This window comes from Erpetoichthys calabaricus, chromosome 18 (assembly GCF_900747795.2).
Source record: "Erpetoichthys calabaricus chromosome 18, fErpCal1.3, whole genome shotgun sequence".
In the NCBI taxonomy this organism is placed as follows: domain Eukaryota; kingdom Metazoa; phylum Chordata; class Cladistia; order Polypteriformes; family Polypteridae; genus Erpetoichthys; species Erpetoichthys calabaricus.
The window spans coordinates 36,594,025-36,615,055 of record NC_041411.2 but is presented as its reverse complement, the minus strand read 5'-3'; the positions used below and the strand labels follow the sequence as shown (position 1 = coordinate 36,615,055).

At 37.6% G+C, this 21,031-nt stretch overlaps 1 protein-coding gene across 4 annotated transcripts in view; it reads left to right on the top strand.

Moving 5' to 3' along the window:
• Positions 1-21,031, top strand: part of sfmbt1 (Scm like with four mbt domains 1) — a 107,967-nt gene that overhangs the window by 34,781 nt on the left and 52,155 nt on the right. For 3 of the 4 annotated variants that reach the window (XM_051921296.1, XM_028824694.2, XM_028824692.2), the window contains exons 3-11: positions 1,143-1,237; positions 2,092-2,332; positions 2,913-3,001; positions 5,342-5,588; positions 17,514-17,611; positions 19,620-19,721; positions 20,211-20,361; positions 20,440-20,522; positions 20,599-20,725. In XM_051921296.1, coding sequence (XP_051777256.1) covers positions 1,143-1,237; positions 2,092-2,332; positions 2,913-3,001; positions 5,342-5,588; positions 17,514-17,611; positions 19,620-19,721; positions 20,211-20,361; positions 20,440-20,522; positions 20,599-20,725 — 1,233 coding nt within the window. The remainder of the gene's footprint in view (positions 1-1,142; positions 1,238-2,091; positions 2,333-2,912; positions 3,002-5,341; positions 5,589-17,513; positions 17,612-19,619; positions 19,722-20,210; positions 20,362-20,439; positions 20,523-20,598; positions 20,726-21,031) is intronic. The other variant, XM_028824695.2, reaches the window with a different exon arrangement.

The window sequence follows — 21,031 nt, the reverse complement described above, 5'->3', positions numbered from 1 at the left end:
GGAATGTTTAGACTCCCTGCGGTGGGTTGGCACCCTGCCCGGGATTGGTTCCTGCCTTGTGCTCTGTGTTGGCTGGGATTGGCTCCAGCAGACCCCCGTGACCCTGTGTTCGGATTCAGCGGGTTGGAAAATGGATGGATGTTTAGACTCCATAGACTGGGAACGGGTTATTGTTTGAACTCGGTCTCCTGAAGCTGTTGGGCAGCAACACTAACTGCTACACCACCGTGATTCTTAATTCAAAGACTTTTTTTGGCTTATATAAATTAGATTTTTAAAGTACATAAACATTGAACACATTGGCTTCTGAGAAGTGATAAAACAAAACTCTTGTCTATTCTGGCCCCTTTTGTCCTTGGCCAGCACCTCTTGCAACCCCATCCTGGGCATTACAGCTATACTCCACAGTACACACAAATAGTGTTCAAAAATGTGTCTAAGTTCTGTCATCGGTTTCATTGACACATCTATTTACACAGTAAGTTTCTGCAGCAATTCCAGCCCTGTTGATTTATGTATTCTACATTACTTCAGTGTTCCAATTTGTTCTTGCATTTATTATTCAGTTATATTATGGATTATGTTTCTGAGGTCTTTAGTTAGTGAGTAGCTCCAAACACTATCCCATATTGCTATAGTTCAATTTTAAATTTCTCAACCGTTGTAGGCCGGCAAATAAGGTTCTCTAGTTCAAATGTACTGTCGTGCACAAAGCACATTGAAATTTTATTTGCATGTCTGACCAATATGTAATATGTTACCACTCTCTGCTGTCATGATCGGCAGGTATTACTAGTCAGTTGCTGTCCTAAAGTTGAATTTGTTAATATCACAAGTGAAGTTACAAGACTAAGAAATACTGCACTTAAACCTCCAAAATGGAATAAGGGTGAATATGAATTTGTAGATCATTTGATAGGTGTTGATATGACAATAGTTAGTTCTAAAAAACAATGTAACATCAAGGCAGGTTGTAGGTGTACCTCTTCTCTGTTTTATGAGGCCTACCAATAAAGCAAAGTAGAGCCAGGTCAACATCCCTCCCTTTTGGCTTCTTCCTGGCATGCTGACAGTGCTGTTGCATTGATTAAACTCTTTAATTAGTTTAAACAAGGATGATGTTAAATTACTATGCTTTTCAGATGGGGGGTCTGGTATGGAGGACCTGGAATTTAGCTGGGATGATTACCTTGAAGAGACTGGAACTGTGGCAGCACCTCACAGCGCTTTCAAACACGTAAGTAATAAAGTGAAGGGTAAGTTCCAAACAGATGTTGATATTTTGGCATATTGATTTATGTATTGTAATTGCATTCCAAATCTTATGTTGGGAGAATATGATGTGGTTAAAGAAATTTGGTTAAGTTGTTGTTTTTGGCTGCTTATTTTGGAGAGGGTGTCAAATTATATGACTAGAAATTACAGGGGTTGACTGAGTATACAGTTTCCTCACAACTTTTCGTCCTTGTTCCAGATCTTGTATTTTTCGCCCAAAGTACCACAATGTGGCCTCCTTTTGGCAGACAGACTACATGGAGCAGACCGAAATAAGCCATAGCCTAAGCCAATCTTTTTCTATTTCAGCTCTTGGTGTGACAAACATGAATCATTGCACAGACATCTGTGTTGGTTCTCAATTTTGACAAACTTTTCTTCTGTTTATTTAGTCTAAAACATTTGCTTTCCTTCTTTCCATGCAGCTGCTATTTTTGTTCATTGTTTGTGGACATTTTGTACAATGTACTTCCATTTCAGTACTCATCGGCTGTTATTCTTGCAAACACAAAAGAGCAAATCTATGAATGCCGACTTGCTATATGAAAATCAAATCAGATCAATTGTGTCATAGCGAGTCACAGAACAGTATGACTAAGTCACTAGGGTCTCATACCACACAAGCAACGGTAGCATTTCTTAAGATTATGTAAAATAAGGCTTTGATGAAAATTGTAGGAAAAGTGGTGTACTGTGACACTGGCTTAAGCATGTCTGTGTGTTAACAGTTTAAAAGGGTGGGTTGGGTATTTGGAATGCTCTGATTTGCAGTATAAAGCAGAAAAAAGCAAAGTGCTTTTTATCTGATTTGTACAGGTTGATATGAGCTTGCAAAATGGCTTTAGTTCCGGGATGAAGCTGGAGGTCGCCAACAAGGGGGACCCTGACACCTACTGGGTTGCAACAGTTATCATGACATGTGGACAACTCCTTCTTCTACGTTATGATGGTTATGGTGATGACCGTCGAGCAGACTTCTGGTGTGACATCATGACAGCAGATGTGCATCCATTGGGCTGGTGTGGTCAGAACAACAAAGCTTTCAGGCCCCCTGAAGGTAGGTTACTTTCAGTTCTATCCTGAGCTTTGTACTATGTGCCCAGTGCAATCTGTTGTGATTAATTGTTAGTGGACTAGGAGACCTATCAAGTAGATTGATTCAGTAAACACAGTTTTCTTTTATTTTGCTGTGTTTAATTTATATATTGTCAAGCTAAATTAAAATGATACTTTTGGAGGCATGGGGTTACTGAGGTGTGAAATATTAGGTTTTATCATTTCCATCAAGTTAACGCAATGTGTCCTGGGTTTGACATCCATAGATACTTGGGCGTAGTTATGTTCTGGAGTAAGAAAATTAGTTTTATTATGATTGTAAAGGAAGGCAAAAATTTAAAAAGGAGTGATTTAGAACATTTGTAGATTTTAACATACAAGTTATGGGGAGGATTTGAGTACACTGAGAACAAGTACGCAATAAAAGAATGTACTATTCTTTCATGGGCAATATATAGGGTGGTCCAGATCTAATTATGCAATTATTGCATTAAAAGTTGCATAGTTAGATGTGGACCACCCTATATTGCCACCTCTAGTCATGTAGTCCAGAGATTTACATTGTTTTGTTGTTTTCCTAGGGATTCGTGAGAAATATACAGACTGGGCTGCCTTCTTAGTTCAAACACTAACTGGTGCATATAGTGCTCCTGCCAACCTTCTTGAAGGGGTAAGTATGAAAAAGCTGTATAGTACACCCTGGTAAGGTTAGACAAACTCTAGGCATTTCAGTAATTATGTATAATGAATTTATAATAATGTATTGCAAAGAATAAACATTTTTATTAAGTCTTACTAAATTGTTTAAGTAGTTGATTGCATGGTTGGTGTTAAAATGTAAGAGTTGGGATCTATTCTACTGCGGTGGGTTGGCACCCTGCCCGGGATTGGTTCCTGCCTTGTGCCCTGTGTTGGCTGGGATTGGCTCCAGCAGACCCTCGTGACCCTGTGTTCGGATTCAGCGGGTCGGAAAATGGATGGATGGATCTATTCTAAATGAAGCATCATGTTCTGTAAAGGGCTTCCTACAATGGTTTGTTTTAACTTAATGTGCTTTATTTATTAAATAGGTGTATACCAAGAATTTTCAGATATATTGTTGCATTGAATTGATAACATTCTACCAAAGAGGAAAAGATTAAGTTAGAAAAATAGAGGGGAAAAAAAACATCCTTTGTGCTTCAGAATATAAGTTAACAGTTTTCCTTGCTTTGTCTATGTATATTACATAGAATCTTGCACCTTTTATGAAGCCTGGGAACTTGGAAAAGTGGGTAAATAGGTAGCTAGAGCATGTCTGCCTGTGGCATGCATTTATGGCTACAAGACAAACTGTTAAGTAGGCTACATAAACTATTTGGTGAAATATTTTTGAATTAGAAGTGAAAATAAAAAGTTCCACATGAAGTTTTGACTGTGTGATACGCAGCCCGGACACACACAGACGGACACCATATTATCGTCCACCACACGTTTATTATTCATAATAATTCTATAAAGGTACACAACCCAGTGCACAAAGCACCACTCACCCCTTCAAATGTCCTGGCCACAACACAATGCCTTTCAAGTCTTTTGTCCGCCTCCACTCCTCTCCACCACGCTTCGTCTTCTTCCTCCCGACTCTTGCTGTTACTGGAGGGAGGCGGCCCCTTTTATGTGCCCCAGATGGGCTCCAGGTGCATCCTTAGGACTTCCGTAGCCACACCCCTGTGTGGCGGAAGCTCCCAAGGAGAAGCCGGAAGTCCACCGGGTGCCCTCAAGTCTCTTCCCCCCAGCACTTCCCGGTGTGGCGGAAGTACTGAGGGACAATGTTCCCAAGGCATCGGGGCGCCCCCTGGCGGTGACCACGGGCCCCTACAGGGTTGAGCTTCTAAGCTCCGTACCCGTGGTCCCCAAAGCCACCAGGGAGGACGCCCCCTCGTGTCCTGGAGGAGGCACAAGCCCTCCTCCACTCCTCCTAGGCGTCCCGGCCGGGCATGGACACCCGCCGGGCACCACAACTGATGTGGGAGAAAGTCCAGAGTACTTAGTGAAAAATGTACTGTGATATAAATTGCTATACAGTCATCTCTGAAAGATGCCTTATAATCAGGAACATCAATTAGTGCCCTGTGGGCCAACTCAGGTGCAAGTTTTCTCTGGCCTCAAACCAGGCCCAGTGCCACTGTGGGGGGAAAAAAAGGGGTTAGTATAAATGGTCATCCATTCAATTCACACGGACTCTATTCTCTATTTCAACACTGAAGGAAAAAATAAAAACAACAGCTTTTGTAGTTTCCGATTAGTCTTTTGAGGTAAATTCTCAATGTTCACCTGCTGGTGATTTTAATTTTTGTGAACTAAGGAATGGGGTCTAATTTAACCTAATCTATTAAAGCAATATTGAGCCCGACAAAGCCAAACAAGCACATCAATAAGTTCATGAATATGTGCTGTGTGTATGAAACATCAGAGTCACATAATAGAAGAAAATGTAACTTTATAATAGAAGGTAATACATACCTGATTACTGCAGGTGTCTGTTAATGTCAAAATGATGTTTTGGGTTAGAAACCGAAACAAATAAGGTCTTCGGATGAAACAGATGACATTTACACAGAGATATTAAACATTTTCTGTGCTGTTTTCAAGCACATTCTTTGTTGTGTGCACAGCATGCATATCCCGGAAAACAGAACTAGAAAAGGATACTCCTAAGGCTGCTGCTGAACTTATTAAAATGTTTAAACTGATTTATATTTATAGTTCAAAATGATTAGGTGTTCTTAGGATAATCGGTGATTTATTTTTTTCTTATTTTGTCTTGGCCTCCAAGATTAATTTTACTTCTCCCAGTACATAGCAATACTTTTTACTTTTACTAGCCCCTCTTTGGGTTTAGTAATAACTAATAATATGTCAGTTTTCTGGAAAGTTTATAAAGACAGTCAGACACAGCCATATACTGTATTCCAGCATCCTTACCTTCACTTCCTTAATGAACTTGTGCTTTTTTTTCTCTCTTCAGCCCCACAGGGGTAGGAACCCCTTGGACATCCTCAGTCCTGGCTGTAAACTAGAGCTCCAGGGCGCCGACAATCCTCTGGAAGCCTGGCCTGTAATAGTTAAGGAAAACCTTGGCGGTCGGCTACATCTTCAGTACTTAGGCTTGGAGAATCACACCGAACTTGGCCACTGGATTTTTTACCTTGACCCATTCCTCCATCCTGTCGGCTGGGCTAAACAGCAGGGATATATGCTCAGACCACCACAAGGTGAGAGCAGTTTTAATATGCTAGTGTGGAATGTTTAATGTTATCTTCTCTATTGTACACTATTATCAGCAGCAACATTTTTAACTTATGCTTATTTCTTTGATTTCAGGACCCTGGTTAACTTTAGCATAATATATTTCAGTTTCAAGTATCCAGTTGAAGTTGACTTTCAATATCCACTGTTAAATGGCTGTAACTTTTATTTATATTATTATGTATGCAGTTTTTATTTGTTTTCAGAGTCTAATCATGGTAGCCTAAAAGAGAGAAAAAAATGCATATCAAAATTGTAGGCTGTCTGGCTTCCCTAGTGATCATAATACAGTATACTTTGTTTTGCTTTACCTTTCTCAATTAACTCTCTCACAAATCTGACAGGAATACTGTATGTGGGCACAGAAAATAGTAAGCATATATATAAGCATGTTTCTACAGAAAATTAGAACCTTACTTTTCAGGACAACTTTAGTGTCTATTAAGCTAACTAGCTATGTTACCTGTCAAAGACTGACGATTATAATCAGCGGGAGCTTTCCTGGTGTCCTGCTGTCTGGCCTGGTATTTAGAGCAACCAGTGAAATAAACTAATGGTGAAATGATATAATGTTATTATACTGGAAAACAAGCAGGTGTATTTGCTTTGTAGTGGGCAGAAATCCTTTTGATTTAATGTTGGCGGGTTTCTTTTCTGGTTTCTGGTTGGATGGTTTCTTGTTTTTCTTCAAGTCAAGTTGTGACTTTGTGTGCGTGTCGCGCTCTGACAGTTAAACAGGACAAGCGTATGTCTGGTGCTTTTGTGATTAAAGTTATATATGAAGATTGGTTAAAAGTTTATAATGTACTTTGAATTATATTTGGATGTTGTATGGGTTTTGGTATTTGTTACTGTGTATTTATTTAGTTTTACATTTTGTTTCAAATTTTAATGATGTGTAGCGTATGGTCAAATTTTTTACTTTTTTTTCCCCTTTTTCTCTTAGAGTGACTGAATAGGCTACACAAAATGTTTTATTTTTTTATTTATGAAGCACGTATGTCATGATAAGTTTGTTAATGAATGTGTCATGTTTTTACTTTATTTTAATATTTTTAAAGTGCGTCTCTCACGCTCTGACAGTTAAACCTTAGCGCTATGATGAGAGAGGGACTGAATAGGCTACACAAAATGTTTCATAGTTTTTTATTTACTGAGTGCATTCTTTAAAAAATGCTTGACAGAATTCTGTGCCACTGAGACATTTTTTGAGTCTTTTGTCAATTGAGAAATCCAAAGTGGTGTTTTTTTGACCAACACTTCAAACTTTATGGAAGAGTATTCAGCATCACACCATCCAGACACTGACAGCAGCTCGGCTGTGGAGATTCCACACTCACAGTTGAAACTGCAAACATAATCTGTGCACTGTGGATTCCACTTACAACAAATTTTTGTGGTTCAGTGCTTTTGTCACATTTGTTCTGATATAAATATAATAGAACTACACGGTGTGTTTATTTATTAAGTGTTGTTCCACACTTTATCAGAGGTTGTCTTGAGACTAATATTAAAGAGTGAAATGTATGTGTAAAAGCTGAACCTACTGTCTTCTCATTCATAAAAAGTTCCGAGACAAAAAAATGTTTATTGGTTCTTGGAGTCTGTGCCTGTACTGTACAAGACAACTGATGTATATTGTGTGGCCTGGGTTAGACCTGGGATTCCTGGCCTGAATAAGCTACCCAGTCTGGCCCTGCTGATAACATAAAGCATTTAAAAGTATTTGATATCTCTTGCCTTAAGTGTACCCTTCGTGCTCCTCCTACACCTTTCCTTAGTAACCTGTCTGTGTCAATCTTCCTTGTCTAACACTTCATTTCTTGATCATGTTCCCCTAAAGCCTGCTTCTCAGGCTGTGTCATTTCAATACTCCTTGCTTGCCTCCCATCCGCTTTTTAAATACCACCAGTGTGAAAACTGGCTGTGAAAACATTTGTATTCTTGCATATACTTGTGTCTTTGAAGGTGACTCTCAGTGTTCCTCCTACATTTCCTCAGTATCTCAATTTCTGCTGCTTGGCGCTTCCATAAAGTCTTTTTCTCAGACTCTGTCATTTCAAGGCTGCTTGCTCGTCTCCTGTCCGCTTTTCAACTGACACCCATGGTAGACGGGCCGTCATTACCTGCTGTGAAAACATCATTTATATTCTTGCAAATACTTCCTGCCTTTGAGGTTGTGCCTCATTTGTATTTATCAGCCCAGCTTATCTTGGTACATTACTAGCTTTAATGTAGTTGAAATGCTCCATTTTAACTCCTTTGCCAAACTGACCGATCAGACTAAAGCCAAGCTGACCAGTCAGATTGCTCAGAGGGACCAGACCCGCACACACACACACACATACACAGTAGTATTTTGTTATATAGTAGATGGCTCACATGGATTTTCAGTGTAATATATACCATAGGTTTAGAAATTGATTTGCTAATGCTGTCCTCAGGAACTGAATCAATAATTTGAACATACCTGAAAAACGTAAGCATTTCTGTTTAGGGTTGGGTGTTCCCCTTCAAGATTTTGGGGAAAACGTGATTAGGCAATATAAATATGCACTCCTTACAGAATCCTTTCACTTGTGCTGTGGTTATCTAAACACAATGTGTTCCTAACAAAAATACATGTTGCTTATATTTCAGTTTTATATTTACTGTTCAAAGGGAAGATCACATATCAATAATCATTTTGTCAAAAATTGAAAGCCTCTCATAATACATTCTTATATCAAGCAAGGTTGATTTGAAAGCGACATGGACATCAACAGTAGAAATTTTCACAAATTGCACTAACTCGACTTTTCAGTTTGGATGATTTCTTCTTTCTTGATTCCATATACTTTTGGGACTGACTGGGAAATATTTTATTAGCTATGTTGATTTATGGTACATGTGCCTGTTGTTATGCCACTATTGTTGTTACTAGATACTAGCTTTAATATTCTATATCAAAACCTGGAATTTGGAGTATGAACGGGCAGACAAGATAGTTACAGTAAACTGATCAGCTATCACTTCAACCAACAAGCAATTATTAGCATAGTATTAATGAGGTAAAATGGCACAATAATATACTCTTGACCTTACCAACTTAATTTTAAAGGGGTACAGTGGAACCTCGGTTCACAAACATCTCGGTGCACGTACAAATCGGTTTACGACCAAAAAGTTTGCCAAACTTTTGCCTCGGTTCACGACCACACACTCTGTATACGAACAAGCCAGTTTCCCTTTCGGTTTGTACATGTTCAGTCTCTCCCTGTGCATTTCCTGTGCAGTGAGCAAGAGAGAGAGAGCGAGGGAGCTCGACACACACACACACAGGCAGCGCGAGAGAGAGACAGACGCAAACACACAGGCAGCGCGAGAGAGAGACAGACGCACACACACAGGCAGCGCGCGAGAGAGACAGATGCACACACACAGGCAGCGCGCGAGAGAGACAGACGCACACACACAGGCAGCGCGCGCGAGAGAGACAGACGCACACACACAGGCAGCGCGCGCGAGAGAGACAGACGCACACACACAGGCAGCGCGTGCGCGAAAGAGACAGACGCACACACACAGGCAGCGCGCGCGAGAGAGACAGACGCACACACACAGGCAGCGCGCGCGAGAGAGAGACAGACGCACACACACAGGCAGCGCGCGCGAGAGAGAGACAGACGCACACACACAGGCAGCGCGCGCGAGAGAGAGACAGACGCACACACACAGGCAGCGCGCGAGAGAGAGAGACAGACGCACACACACAGGCAGCGCAAGAGAGAGAGAGACAGACGCACACACACAGGCAGCGCAAGAGAGAGAGAGACGCACATACACAGGCAGCGCTAAAGAGAGAGCCACACATACACAGGCAGTGCGAAAGAGAGACAGACGCACACACACAGGCAGCGCGAGACAGAGAGCTGGACACATAAGACAGGAAGGCAGTTAAAGAATGCACTGGGCCTGATTTTGTTTTCAGTTCTGTTTACAGCGATCGGTTCGTAGCGTGCATTGTTGCAATGTTACTTTTCTTGGTGGTTTATTAAATTACGGATTTTTTTCAAATGTTCATTTTTTCCCTGTGCTTAAAACTCATTAAAAAAAAAAAAGTGTTTTTAGCCAGCGATTGGTAGCGCTATAGCGCAAACTATTGCACTGTTAGTTTTCTCTGTTGTTCAAGGTTTTCTCAGCGTTATTCAATGTTTTTACATTTAGTTTACTATTACGCTGTGCATTCTATGGTTTAATTAACTATATTTATGCTTAAAAACTTAAAAAATATATATATTTACATACAGTTTGTATGGTCTGGAATGGATTAATTGTATTTACATACAATCCTATGGGGGAAATTGCTTCGGTTCACGACCAAATTGGTTTACGACCAGAGTTTTGGAACGAATTATGGTCGTGAACCGAGGTTCCACTGTATATTGCAATGGAATTAATTCTAGAGTATATTTCCTGTGCTTTTACTTTAAAATTTTATTCTGCATCGTTAGTTGTATTAGTAGATTCCAGATTAAACTCTCCAAATCGTTTTACACATTTTTTAAAAAGTGTTCAACATAAAGACATCTATTAAATGAATAACATGAATCCAACATTTAGTGCATTCATTTGTTGTTTCATTTGTCAAACACACAAAGACTCCCATTGCCTTAATATATATAAAGGAGGGATGATGTAGGAACATTATATCTTATGGCATCTAAAATATCAAAGAAGTATAACTGGGTAAAAAAAAATTGAGTAATGACGGCATTTAAGATGTTTGTTTCTATAATGAGTGGCTTTGTCTGGAATTCTTGGGTGCACTACAGGTACAAAGTGTGAATTGTGCCCTTTCCCACTTTCTCTGTAATTAGGATATTTTGTGTAAGCAGAGAATCCCACTTTTGGGAAGAAGTGTATTTTCAAGTATTGCATTTGTTTGAAAGCTGTGATTTTCACACATCGCATAAGCACTTCACTATGCACAAAAAAAAAATTACAAATGTTAGTAGCAATAATGATAATAGAAAACAGCACATACGTACATTTGGCACACCCAGGCGTTTTAACTGACCTACAAATACATTGAAATATATAGTTCCTTTAAATATGAGTATTCAAATCCAAATTTTACGCCCTGTTGGTAACATGAGGTCTCAGGCTGTTTAGCATTTTAAATAAATAATTGCCGCACTCGCGTCTTGATTAGAGGGGTCGTGTTAGAGTGGCTATAGCAGTTCACAGGCACGATGCAGGAGCATGCAGCCCTACACTAAGTGCACAGGTGTGGGATTGTCCATGACCCTAATTGGTGCCGGGAGCTGCTAGTCATCACAGCGGTGCCACATCCCCATTTTGAAACGGGAAGCACTTTTGGAACACTTTGATTTTGAGTTGTTTTTAATAAAAGCACTTGAGCACTTTGCACCTTCCCCTTGCTTCATGTGGTGTCCTCATTTGTACAGCTCATCCTGGTCATGACTGTCGAAAGGTGTAAGGTTCAAGAGGCTCCCAAATGAAAAGAGGGAGCATGGAGCCGGACCTGCACCATCACATACCCTAATACAGAAGAGTATGTTTTAAAGGAGGCAACAAAAAAGTTTAGCAGTTCATTATAGCTAATTGTAAGTGGAAGATTGGCCTTTCGTTTTTCAAAAAATGATATTGGCATACTTTTTTCTACTTTGTAAAGCTTTGTTTATTCTGAAAATAACTGAAATCCTGAAAATTATGCTTAATCATTTTTTGAATTCAAGATTAGTGGTTTTTATTTTCTTACTAGAAATAGTTATATCAGTTTTGTATGCATGACTGTTAACAGAAAATTCTGGCCTTTTATAATGTTTCTGCCACTTAGGATGTGAGGCAGAACCTTCTGTGTCAATGCATCAGCTCCCACATAATCATATATAGTTATTCCTTTGTCTTTCCGAAGAGTATGCTACCAAATGAAATATGCAAATTTAGAGTAGCACAGTTCTATAAATATTCATAAGATGGTAGCAGCACAAATGATGCATCAGTAATCTGAAAGCTTGATAACGTCATGGTTTTAGAATGGATGGTCATGTACAGAGGAAACAGACTCTGAGTGATTTTTAAAGACATGATATTGACTTTAAAGCTGACTCTGATGTATATATGGTTATATTTTACAGACCACCTTGTCTTTATTCTACATTCTTTGTCATGTTTACCAACCTTATCCAAATTATGTATTATTTTGTCAGGTTTAGCAACTTTTATCCAAATTATTTATTAATTATGATAAACCAATCTTATGGTTTGACTTTAATGTTCAAATCAATGTGAATGGGTTCCTTTCAGCCAAAGATTGTTCCTTCTGTTTGATTGTGTTTCCAAAATATTAAAGCTCCTACACATTCACACAGTAATGATTTAAATATAAATGTCATTCATAGTATAAATTCAGAATACAATTATTTCTTTTTTAACTAAAGCAATTCAGATCATCATTTTATTATGTTTGTTTTGCTCCTTTTCTTGATAAGTTTTGAAACATACACTTCTTAAAACTAAGGTAAACAAAATAAAAAGATATCTATCATGATTTAATGCAAACACATTGGAGGGCCATAAATTAGCTGTTAACAGAAATCTTTAAAGTTGCAAGTTCACACTTTTGCATGAATTGAAAACACAAATATTTATAAGAAAATTCTCAACAAGTCACATTAATTACTATTTCTTATTAATAGTTGAAAACATGTATAACCTTTGGGTTTCATATAGAGGAATGGCTAAACCTGACTAATGATAAATTTCATTGCACAGATAGCAAACACATTATGAATTTCTTTAATGACAGACAAACTATATAACAGGTTGAGTAGTCAGCTTTCAGAGGTAGTAGCACACAGTCCTACTGTGCCATCTTAGTAGTTCTAAACTGATGACACAATGGAACAGTTTAAGTTGGATTTCCAAAATTAAATCTACATGTTCTTTAGACCCAGCTCAGATAGAATCGGGTATCTTACAAAAATTATTTTAATTATGTTTAGTATTGTTTGTTTAACTGCTACAAGTCAATATTTCATCAAAGTGGCTAAACAAGTCAGATTTAGATCACAAATGTTTTCAAGAATTGCAGAAAACTTTCTAGTTTACTTTGTGTTTCTAAAGAAGGTGGAATCTTACAATGCAGATCTTATCTAAACAAATATGTCTTTGTGAGTTATTTTATTGTATTTTTCCCCTAGTCAAGGCACAGAATTAGCTTTAACACATATTGAAAAACAATACTGTTAACAATTCTCGATGCAGTAGGTGGTGATTTTTTTGTTGAAAAGGCTTCAGTTAAAAAAAAAAAAAAACAAACAAAAAAAAAAACAAAAGTGAAATATATACTAATTTGTTAAATACTAATAAAGTCAAAAATTCTAATTATGTGCTATGCAAAGTCCTTAAACACATAAACACATTAATACAAAAAAGGTTCAGAAATAAGCAAATTATAAACAGTGATTGCCAGACAAAAAATTATGTATGTTAATAAAGTTATTGTTCAAGGGAGCCAGCAAAGAAAATGGTTATCTCTCACTGGGGACAAATCCAATCCATAAAATTAACATAACTCTTAAAGAATGGTTGCTTTTCTTTCAAGAACAGCTTCACTCACAGCTCAACCAGGTTCAAGCCTTGTTTTATTTGTCATCTCTTTTGGTAGATAAAGATAACCTCCACAATGGCATGGGTGAAATACAAAAAATAAATCTGAAACTAAGAGTATGAACTTTTAAGAGTTTATATTTTTTTAAACAAAGCATCTAACAAAAACATTTATTGTGTAAAAGACCATTAAACAGATGTGTTCTATTCCTCCTTTTTGGAGATGCACACTCAACATATTATTTGTAGTAAAAAAAAAAAATACTATATAGTAGATACAACACACAACCCCGTTATTTTGTGTAAGGAAAAAAAAATGGATCATACAGACCAATTTCACTTCTGAATAATGATGTTAAGATACTCTCAAAAATCATAGCTAGAAGGATGGGGAAAAAGTGCTGCCTTCTGTAATATCACAAGATCAAACTGGACTTATCAAGGGTTGACACTTATCCTCCAATCTTCGACGCATGTTTAATGTAATATACTCCCCAACAAAGGCAAACACCCCAGAAATATTATCATTGGATGCAGAAAAAGCATTTGACATGATTGGATGGAAATACCTTTTCACTACAGTAGAGAAATTTGGGTTTGGCCCGAACATTTGTGCATGGATCAAACTACTGTATACCAATCCAGAAGCTTCAGTTTGTATTAACAACATTTGTTCAGACTACTTTAAGCTAGAATGTGGTACCAGACAAGGATGCCCCTTGTCACCACTGCTATTTGCAATTGCCATTGAACCACTGACGGTTCACTGTTGAAATGCTGATCAGATACATGGGATTATCAGAGAAGGACTGGAACAGAAAATTTCTCTATATGCAGATGATATGGTACTGTATATATCAGACCCACAAAATTCTGTGCCTGCAGTCTTAACAGCACTTACAGAATTTCAAAAGATCTCTGGTCTCAGAATTAATAATAGTGAACAGAGAATAAAAATGTGTTCTTTCCAGTGAATTCTCAAGCATATAATATTAGATTAGACACCCTACCTTTTATCATTGCAGATTCAGTTTAAATATCTAGGGGTAAACGTCACAAGTAAACACAAAGCTCTTTATCAACAAAATTTCACCGTCTGTATGGAAAAAATTAAGCAAGACTTGCATAGATGGTCAACCCTTCATCTCACTCTAGCTGGAAGAATTAACATTGTTAATATGAATATCCTCCCTAAGCTTCTTTTTTTATTTCAAAACATTCCAGTTTACACCAATAAATCATTTTTTAAGCAATTAGATTCAACAATAACCTCATTTATTTGGAACTCAAAACATCCACGTATCCAAAGAGCGACCCTACAAAGACCTAAGGCAGAAATATACTAATAACTCAATTGTGCTTCACTCACTCAGAATATGAAACCAATGTAGAAAGCATTTTAAGATGGGGAAGCTTTAATCTGTGGCACCTCTGCAAGAGAACCACCTCTTTCAACCCTTGCAAATATATGCAGTTTTTAATATCTGGAAAAAATTTGGGATTAAATTGCTCAGAGATCTTTATATAGACAACATCTTTGCATCTTATGAACAATTATGTTCCAAATTTAACTTTCCAGCTACACATTTTTTTCAGTATCTTCACATTAGGAACTTTGTTAAACAGAACCTGCCCGATTATCCTCATCTTGCACCCTCATCAATGCTGGAAGAAATTTTGTTCAATTTCAAGGACTTAGACACCATCTCTGCAATATATAAAATTATTTTACAGTCCCTTCCTTTCAAAGATCCAAGAGGACAATGGGAAAAAGATCTCTTAATATATCAGTAAGGGAGTGGAAAGTAGCAATGCAGAGACTTCACTCGAGCTCCATATGCGCAAAGCATACAATTATTCAACTCAAAATTATATATCAAGTACATCTGTCTCGCCTAAAACTGTCCAAAATGTTTCCAGGGCAAGATCCAACCTGTGAACGCTGCAATCAAGTCCCAGCCTCACTGTGTCACATGTGTTGGGCCTGCGCCAAATTAACATCATTTTGGACCAGAATTTTTAGTGCCTTTCAGACAGCCTTGGGGTCACAATCCCTCCTAACCCATTAGATAGATAGATAGATAGATACTTTATTAATCCCAGCATTAACAGCTGTGTTTGGTGTTCTCCCAGATGGGTTTAAAGTGGAGAAAGACAAACAAACTGATTGCATTTACTACACTTTTGGCACGCAGACTTATTTTGCTAAACTGGAAGAATCCTAACTCTCCTCTTTTAAGTCAGTGGGTAACCGATGTTTTATACAATTTGAAATTGGAAAAAATCAAATATTCAGTTAGAGGATCTGTACAGAATTTTTTTAAAACCTGGCAGGATATAATCAATAAAATTTTAGAATAAGCTCTTAAAGCACCGAGGAAGCAATTATCTCCGCATTTCTTTTTCTTCTCCATTCATCTCTACTGGCCTATTAAACTCATCAATTTAGGTATGTTTACAAGTCTTAAGTTTGGCCATGCTCTCTCTCTCAGGGGTAGGGGTCGACTTGTTTTTCAATCCTATTTTTTGTAAAAATTTATCGATTTGTATGAATGATTACAATAAAATTATATATAAAAAAAAAATGGATTCCTCATTTGGTAAAAAAATTAATGTGTATTTACACCACCAATGCTCCCTCTGAACACGTACAGCTTGGAACATTGCCACTCCCGTGACATCTGCATTAAAGCAAAACAAAGTAAATATTTGGGTCTTCCTGACACATAACCTCTATCTATCATCTTTTTTTTTTTTTTTTTGGTAAATGTTTTTATTGTTATGATTCATTTTATAAGCAATTACAGCCTAAAAATTATTTATTTGTTATGCTATAATTTAGTTTATTTAGATGTAATGTGTTTTGGGTTGGTTGAAAAATGCACTTTAAATGGAAAATTATACCTTAGACTTCCACACATTTTATTGGAAAACTGTTGGCAGTTAGAAATCGATTTCCTAATGTACTGTTTTTTCAGATTAAAAAAGAAAAACACATTTAAAGCAAAGCACATTTGAAATATTTATTTTAATTAAAAAAATGATCTGCAGAACCTCCATATATTAAATACACTGCTTCTTGGACAATGTCCATCTGCTGTAAAATATTATGTTACTTTTATCTTATTTAAATAACAAAAACTATCAATTGGTAAAAAAACAAACTGGATTGAAACTAAACTACACCCTTCCAACCCCAAAACGCAGTGTTTTTGTAAAGATTGTTTTTTTATAGTTAAGGGTAAAAAATTCACAAACATTTCTCCCGTTTCTTATCTAGTTTAGTTTTCCTCAGTGCACTCAAATTTTCCACCCAAATCTCAAAAACAAGCCTATTTGGATAATTGATAACCCTAAATTGGCCCCATTTGAGTGAGCCTTAACCTTCTGCATTCTCTGTGCCTCTTTTATCTTTGCCAAAGATGAGGCAGTCATTAAATATTCTTATAATTTTAAAATCTACTAATGTGCAATGCTACATTTTGACGAAAACAGTTTCTTACCAGCTTAGACTAAATTTATATAGTTCCTGGCTTTTGTGCAGCCATTTTCTTAGATCTTCCTTCCTTAATCTAGCCCCTCATAATACACAGTATATGCTTTCCTCAGTTTGCCATTGCTCATTTAAAAATCTGCATCTGCTTGGTTCTTTGCTCTCTTTGTTATTCTGTTAGAAGTCTCCTTGTTTATCTTACTTTCAGCCATGTGGAAAGAAGACTATGCACAACTTTTTCTGCTTGTAGTGACTAGAAAAAATGATTCGGGAGTCCAAATTTGGATTGAGGATTCTGATGGTGCAAGATTACCACTTTGTACTGAATCTTCATCCAGTATCACCTCATGATAGTTGTCTCCATTTTGTGTTTAATTCTCATTGATGACTTCTGGTTTTACTTGCCACTTCACTGTAAAATGTTTTTAGTTCTTAAGCCAATAAGCTGTTTTGACTTAACTTCTGGCTTAACACATTTCACATAGAAAAGGCAAATATGTTGCCACATTGTAGTGAGCCTACATCTGATTTTACATGCTGTCCAAAGGCAGAAAATGATAAATTTGTTGTGTAAACATTTTTATTTACCAATTTAAACTGTACATGTTTATGTCCATGCCAGCCTCAGTCAGTTAGTGGCAGTTGTGCCTACACCCTTTGAATTAAGTAGAAATGCTTAACCATCCACTCCTTTAAAGTGACAGATCAAATTGTGGCCGCGCCCCCAAACAATCTATTAAAAAGAACTTCTGTTTACTTTCTCCATCGTGCATATCTGTAGCAGTCAAGGATGTGAAGAGTGAGTCAGAGTGGCAACAGACACTGCAAAGTCTTCCAGCTGACCTAGAGGATTACGCTATGCTGGATCTTTGCTTTAAGGTAAGATGTTTTATATTAACAGTTAAAAAATAATACTCCCAAAATTACTTGCAATCTTTACATGCATATTAGCTCCATAAACTGTATGAAATAATGGTATTTTAGTGTAGCATTAGGATGGTCCCAAAAAAAAAAACACAAACACCGATTCAAGTTCTCCACAAGTCTTGTTTTATTCTTTATCAAATTTGTAAAAAAACACAAAATTTTAATGAAAACTAGGGGGCTTTACCTCCTGCTTGCTTCACTTGCCCACCTTTCCCGACTCCCTCCCCGCCGGCACTACACACCAACCACTTCGCGTCTTTGCTGCTCGCGTTGTGAAGAGGGGGGTTGAACGCAACCCAGGGGACGCAATCGATCCTCCGATCCCCCCTCTTAAACAGTGATACAATGGGAAACACATTTTTTTTTTTTTTTTACCACCTCTTTGCTCAATCAGCTGCTGTCTTGAAGCTACTGCCATACCGTTTGATCTGCATTTTGCACAGCGTACTTCTGTCATATCACCTATGTCCATATAGTCGCTCTCTTTTCGCTTTTACCTTTTCATCAATATCGCATTGAATTTTGACTCCGTGTTTGGAATTACATCGTGACAACGCAACGTATAACTGCCTGTGAGTGAATATCATTTCTTTCTCTCTACAATAAATGTGTCTGACATAACCACGCAGGACTTTTCCAAATCTCTTTGGATAAGCTCTTGTCTCGCAGGGCTTCTGGCCCCGGACGTGGTTACATCGCTTGGCACAAAGACTCGTCTCGCGGGACGTGAAAGTGTCTCTAAGACAATAGTGTCTTGTCTCCTTCCAAGATTTTTTTTTATAATAGAGAGATAATTAAACATTTAGAGGTCATTCTGTTTCCACACTTGTAAGTCTGCAACATTAGCACTGTCTTTGATGAAGTGAGAAGATTCTTTTGATGGTTTGCGACCATATGAAGAATAAATGGTTTCTGTTCCTCATCTTTTGTTAGTATGTCATTGTACTTTTCAATGAGGCTTATTCTTTCAGTTGCGTCATTCATACCCTCATGTGTGCTGATGGTTCACAAAATTTCTTGAAGATTGGGTCATCACTGCACTGTTCTGGTGGTTTCTTGAAAAACGACTGATACCTTTCTTTGCCTTTTTCCATAAAGACATCAAAGATGGAGATTGTTCTTTCTGTTACCAGGACCTCCAATTTCAGCTGTTCAGATTAGTTTGTCGGCTTAAAACGTCGAGGATGCCCAGTGGTAGCTGCTGAAGGCTTTGCATCATCTTTTCCTTTGTTACTGCTTAGATTCTGTCATGAAAAAGGGCTAAAATGGAAACTTCCACTTACTATTAGAATGTATTCGTAGCTGCACCTTAGTACTAGAATGTTCTCTGTTTCTCTTTTTGCATTATTTGTTTTTGTAATATTTGTTTACTAATCACTTGTCCAGTTAAGAGCCCAATGCAAGAATATGTGCATGGTAACAATACAATTAAATGTTTTGTAATTGGGCTTAGATTTCAGAGGTAAGCAACTGATCTCTTTTGGACATATAGGCCTTGTGGAGAAATTATTCTACAAACTTGAACTTTTTTGCATTGGTTTGTGGACAACTGTAATGTAGCATACTAGGTAGCAGAAGCAGTAAAATGCAACAAATTTAAAATATATTTTTCCCACACTCCAAAGGTAAAGCAAGTTAGGTTAATTGGTGATGCTAAATTGGTCCCCTGTGATTGTGTGCACGTGAGTGGCCTAGTAGTAAACTGGTGTCCTGGTCTGAGATGGTTCCTGCTTTGTACTCATGATGCCAGAATTGGCTTTGGTTCTGCAACAACCCTGAACTGGACTAAGTGGGGTTACAGTTATATCTAATACCAAGTTGCAGCTGCTGTTTAAAATTAAATGTGAAAAAAATTAGATATTAGTTATTACGTGAACACAATAATGCTACAGTTGATACTTGGGAAGTTTCAGGTGTCTTGGAAGCCAGCAAGTAACCACTGTTTTGTTGTGTTTTGTAGGATAAGCCAGAATTTGCCACTCACTCGTTTTGTACTGGAATGAAACTTGAGGCTGTTGATCCTGCTTCACCGTTTGCAATCAGCCCTGCTACTGTAGCAAAAGTGAGTACTTAAAGCTCCAGAGTGTTTAACTGTGAAGACATTTGTTAATTCAGTAGAACTTAACTTTCCTTATTTATGATCATTGGTGCTTCTTGATTTAATTTTCTATTGAACAGATGTAAGGCCTCCATGGAGATGTTTTCTGTAGTTGAGTTTTAGGAAGAGAGTGGTGGGTACCATTTGAGAACAGGTAGCATTTTTTGATTGTAAGATTGTGTGCTTTGTGAAATGCAGTTAAAGTGAATGCATCACTAAGGGAGTACTCAAAGTGACATCATTTATAGGGTTGCCAGTTACTACAAGTATCACACATAGAGTTTTTTAAACAGCCTTTTGAATGCTAAAATTATGTTTGAATCATTGCAATACCCATTATTCAAGACTTTAGTTTTCATAACATTAGTGTAAGCCTAATATAAACCAAAGCTTCCCTGTTTTGGTCCAGTTTCCCTTTTTGCATGTGACCCATGAAAGTATTTTTGTACTTAGGTGTTCAGTGAGAAGTTCTTCTTGGTAGAGATTGACAACCTTTGTGGTGAATTAAATGATAGAATATCCTTTGTGTGCCATGCGAACAGTGGTGGGATCTTTCCAGTACAATGGTGTATGAAGAATGGAGTACACCTTACACCCCCCAAAGGTTAGTGTTAGGTTTATCTTCCAGTTCTATGCTTGCCAATGCCCAGTGTCTTTTGTTAACACTTTTCTTCTATATAAGGATTCACAGGACAGGACTTTGACTGGGCAGATTACCTAAAGCAGTGTGGAGCTCAGGCAGCACCTCAGTCTTGTTTTCCAAATGTAAGTTTACAAGTGTCAAAGGCTGGAAAATTTGTACTCCTCTTGCATTTCTTTATGCATCTTTTTTTTACATCAGGAGGAAACTGATCATGGTTTTAAGGAAAATATGAAGCTGGAAGCTGTGAACCCACTTTGCCCAGAAGATATCCATGTAGCTACCATTACCAGATTGAAAGGGAATCATATCTGGCTTCATCTTGAAGGTTAGCTTTGTTTTAGAAATTGTCTTTCAGATAGCTATACCACTTGTATCTAAAGTAAAGGATGGTCTGTTTTTCTTGACCAGTGCTGTTGCCAAATGTAAGAAAATTAGTCCTGTTTGTGACATAAGCATGTCTATGTAGGCCATCCTCCTATAGCATCAGCAGCTGCTGCTTAATATGCTTTGAAAGTAAATGCTGCACAATTTAGGAAAAAGTATTATAGAGACTGAAAGAATAGTTTTATGCAGAGTGCTGTGTGCTTTTTTTTTTTTTGAACAAATTGGAGAAAAGATAAGCGCCAGAATG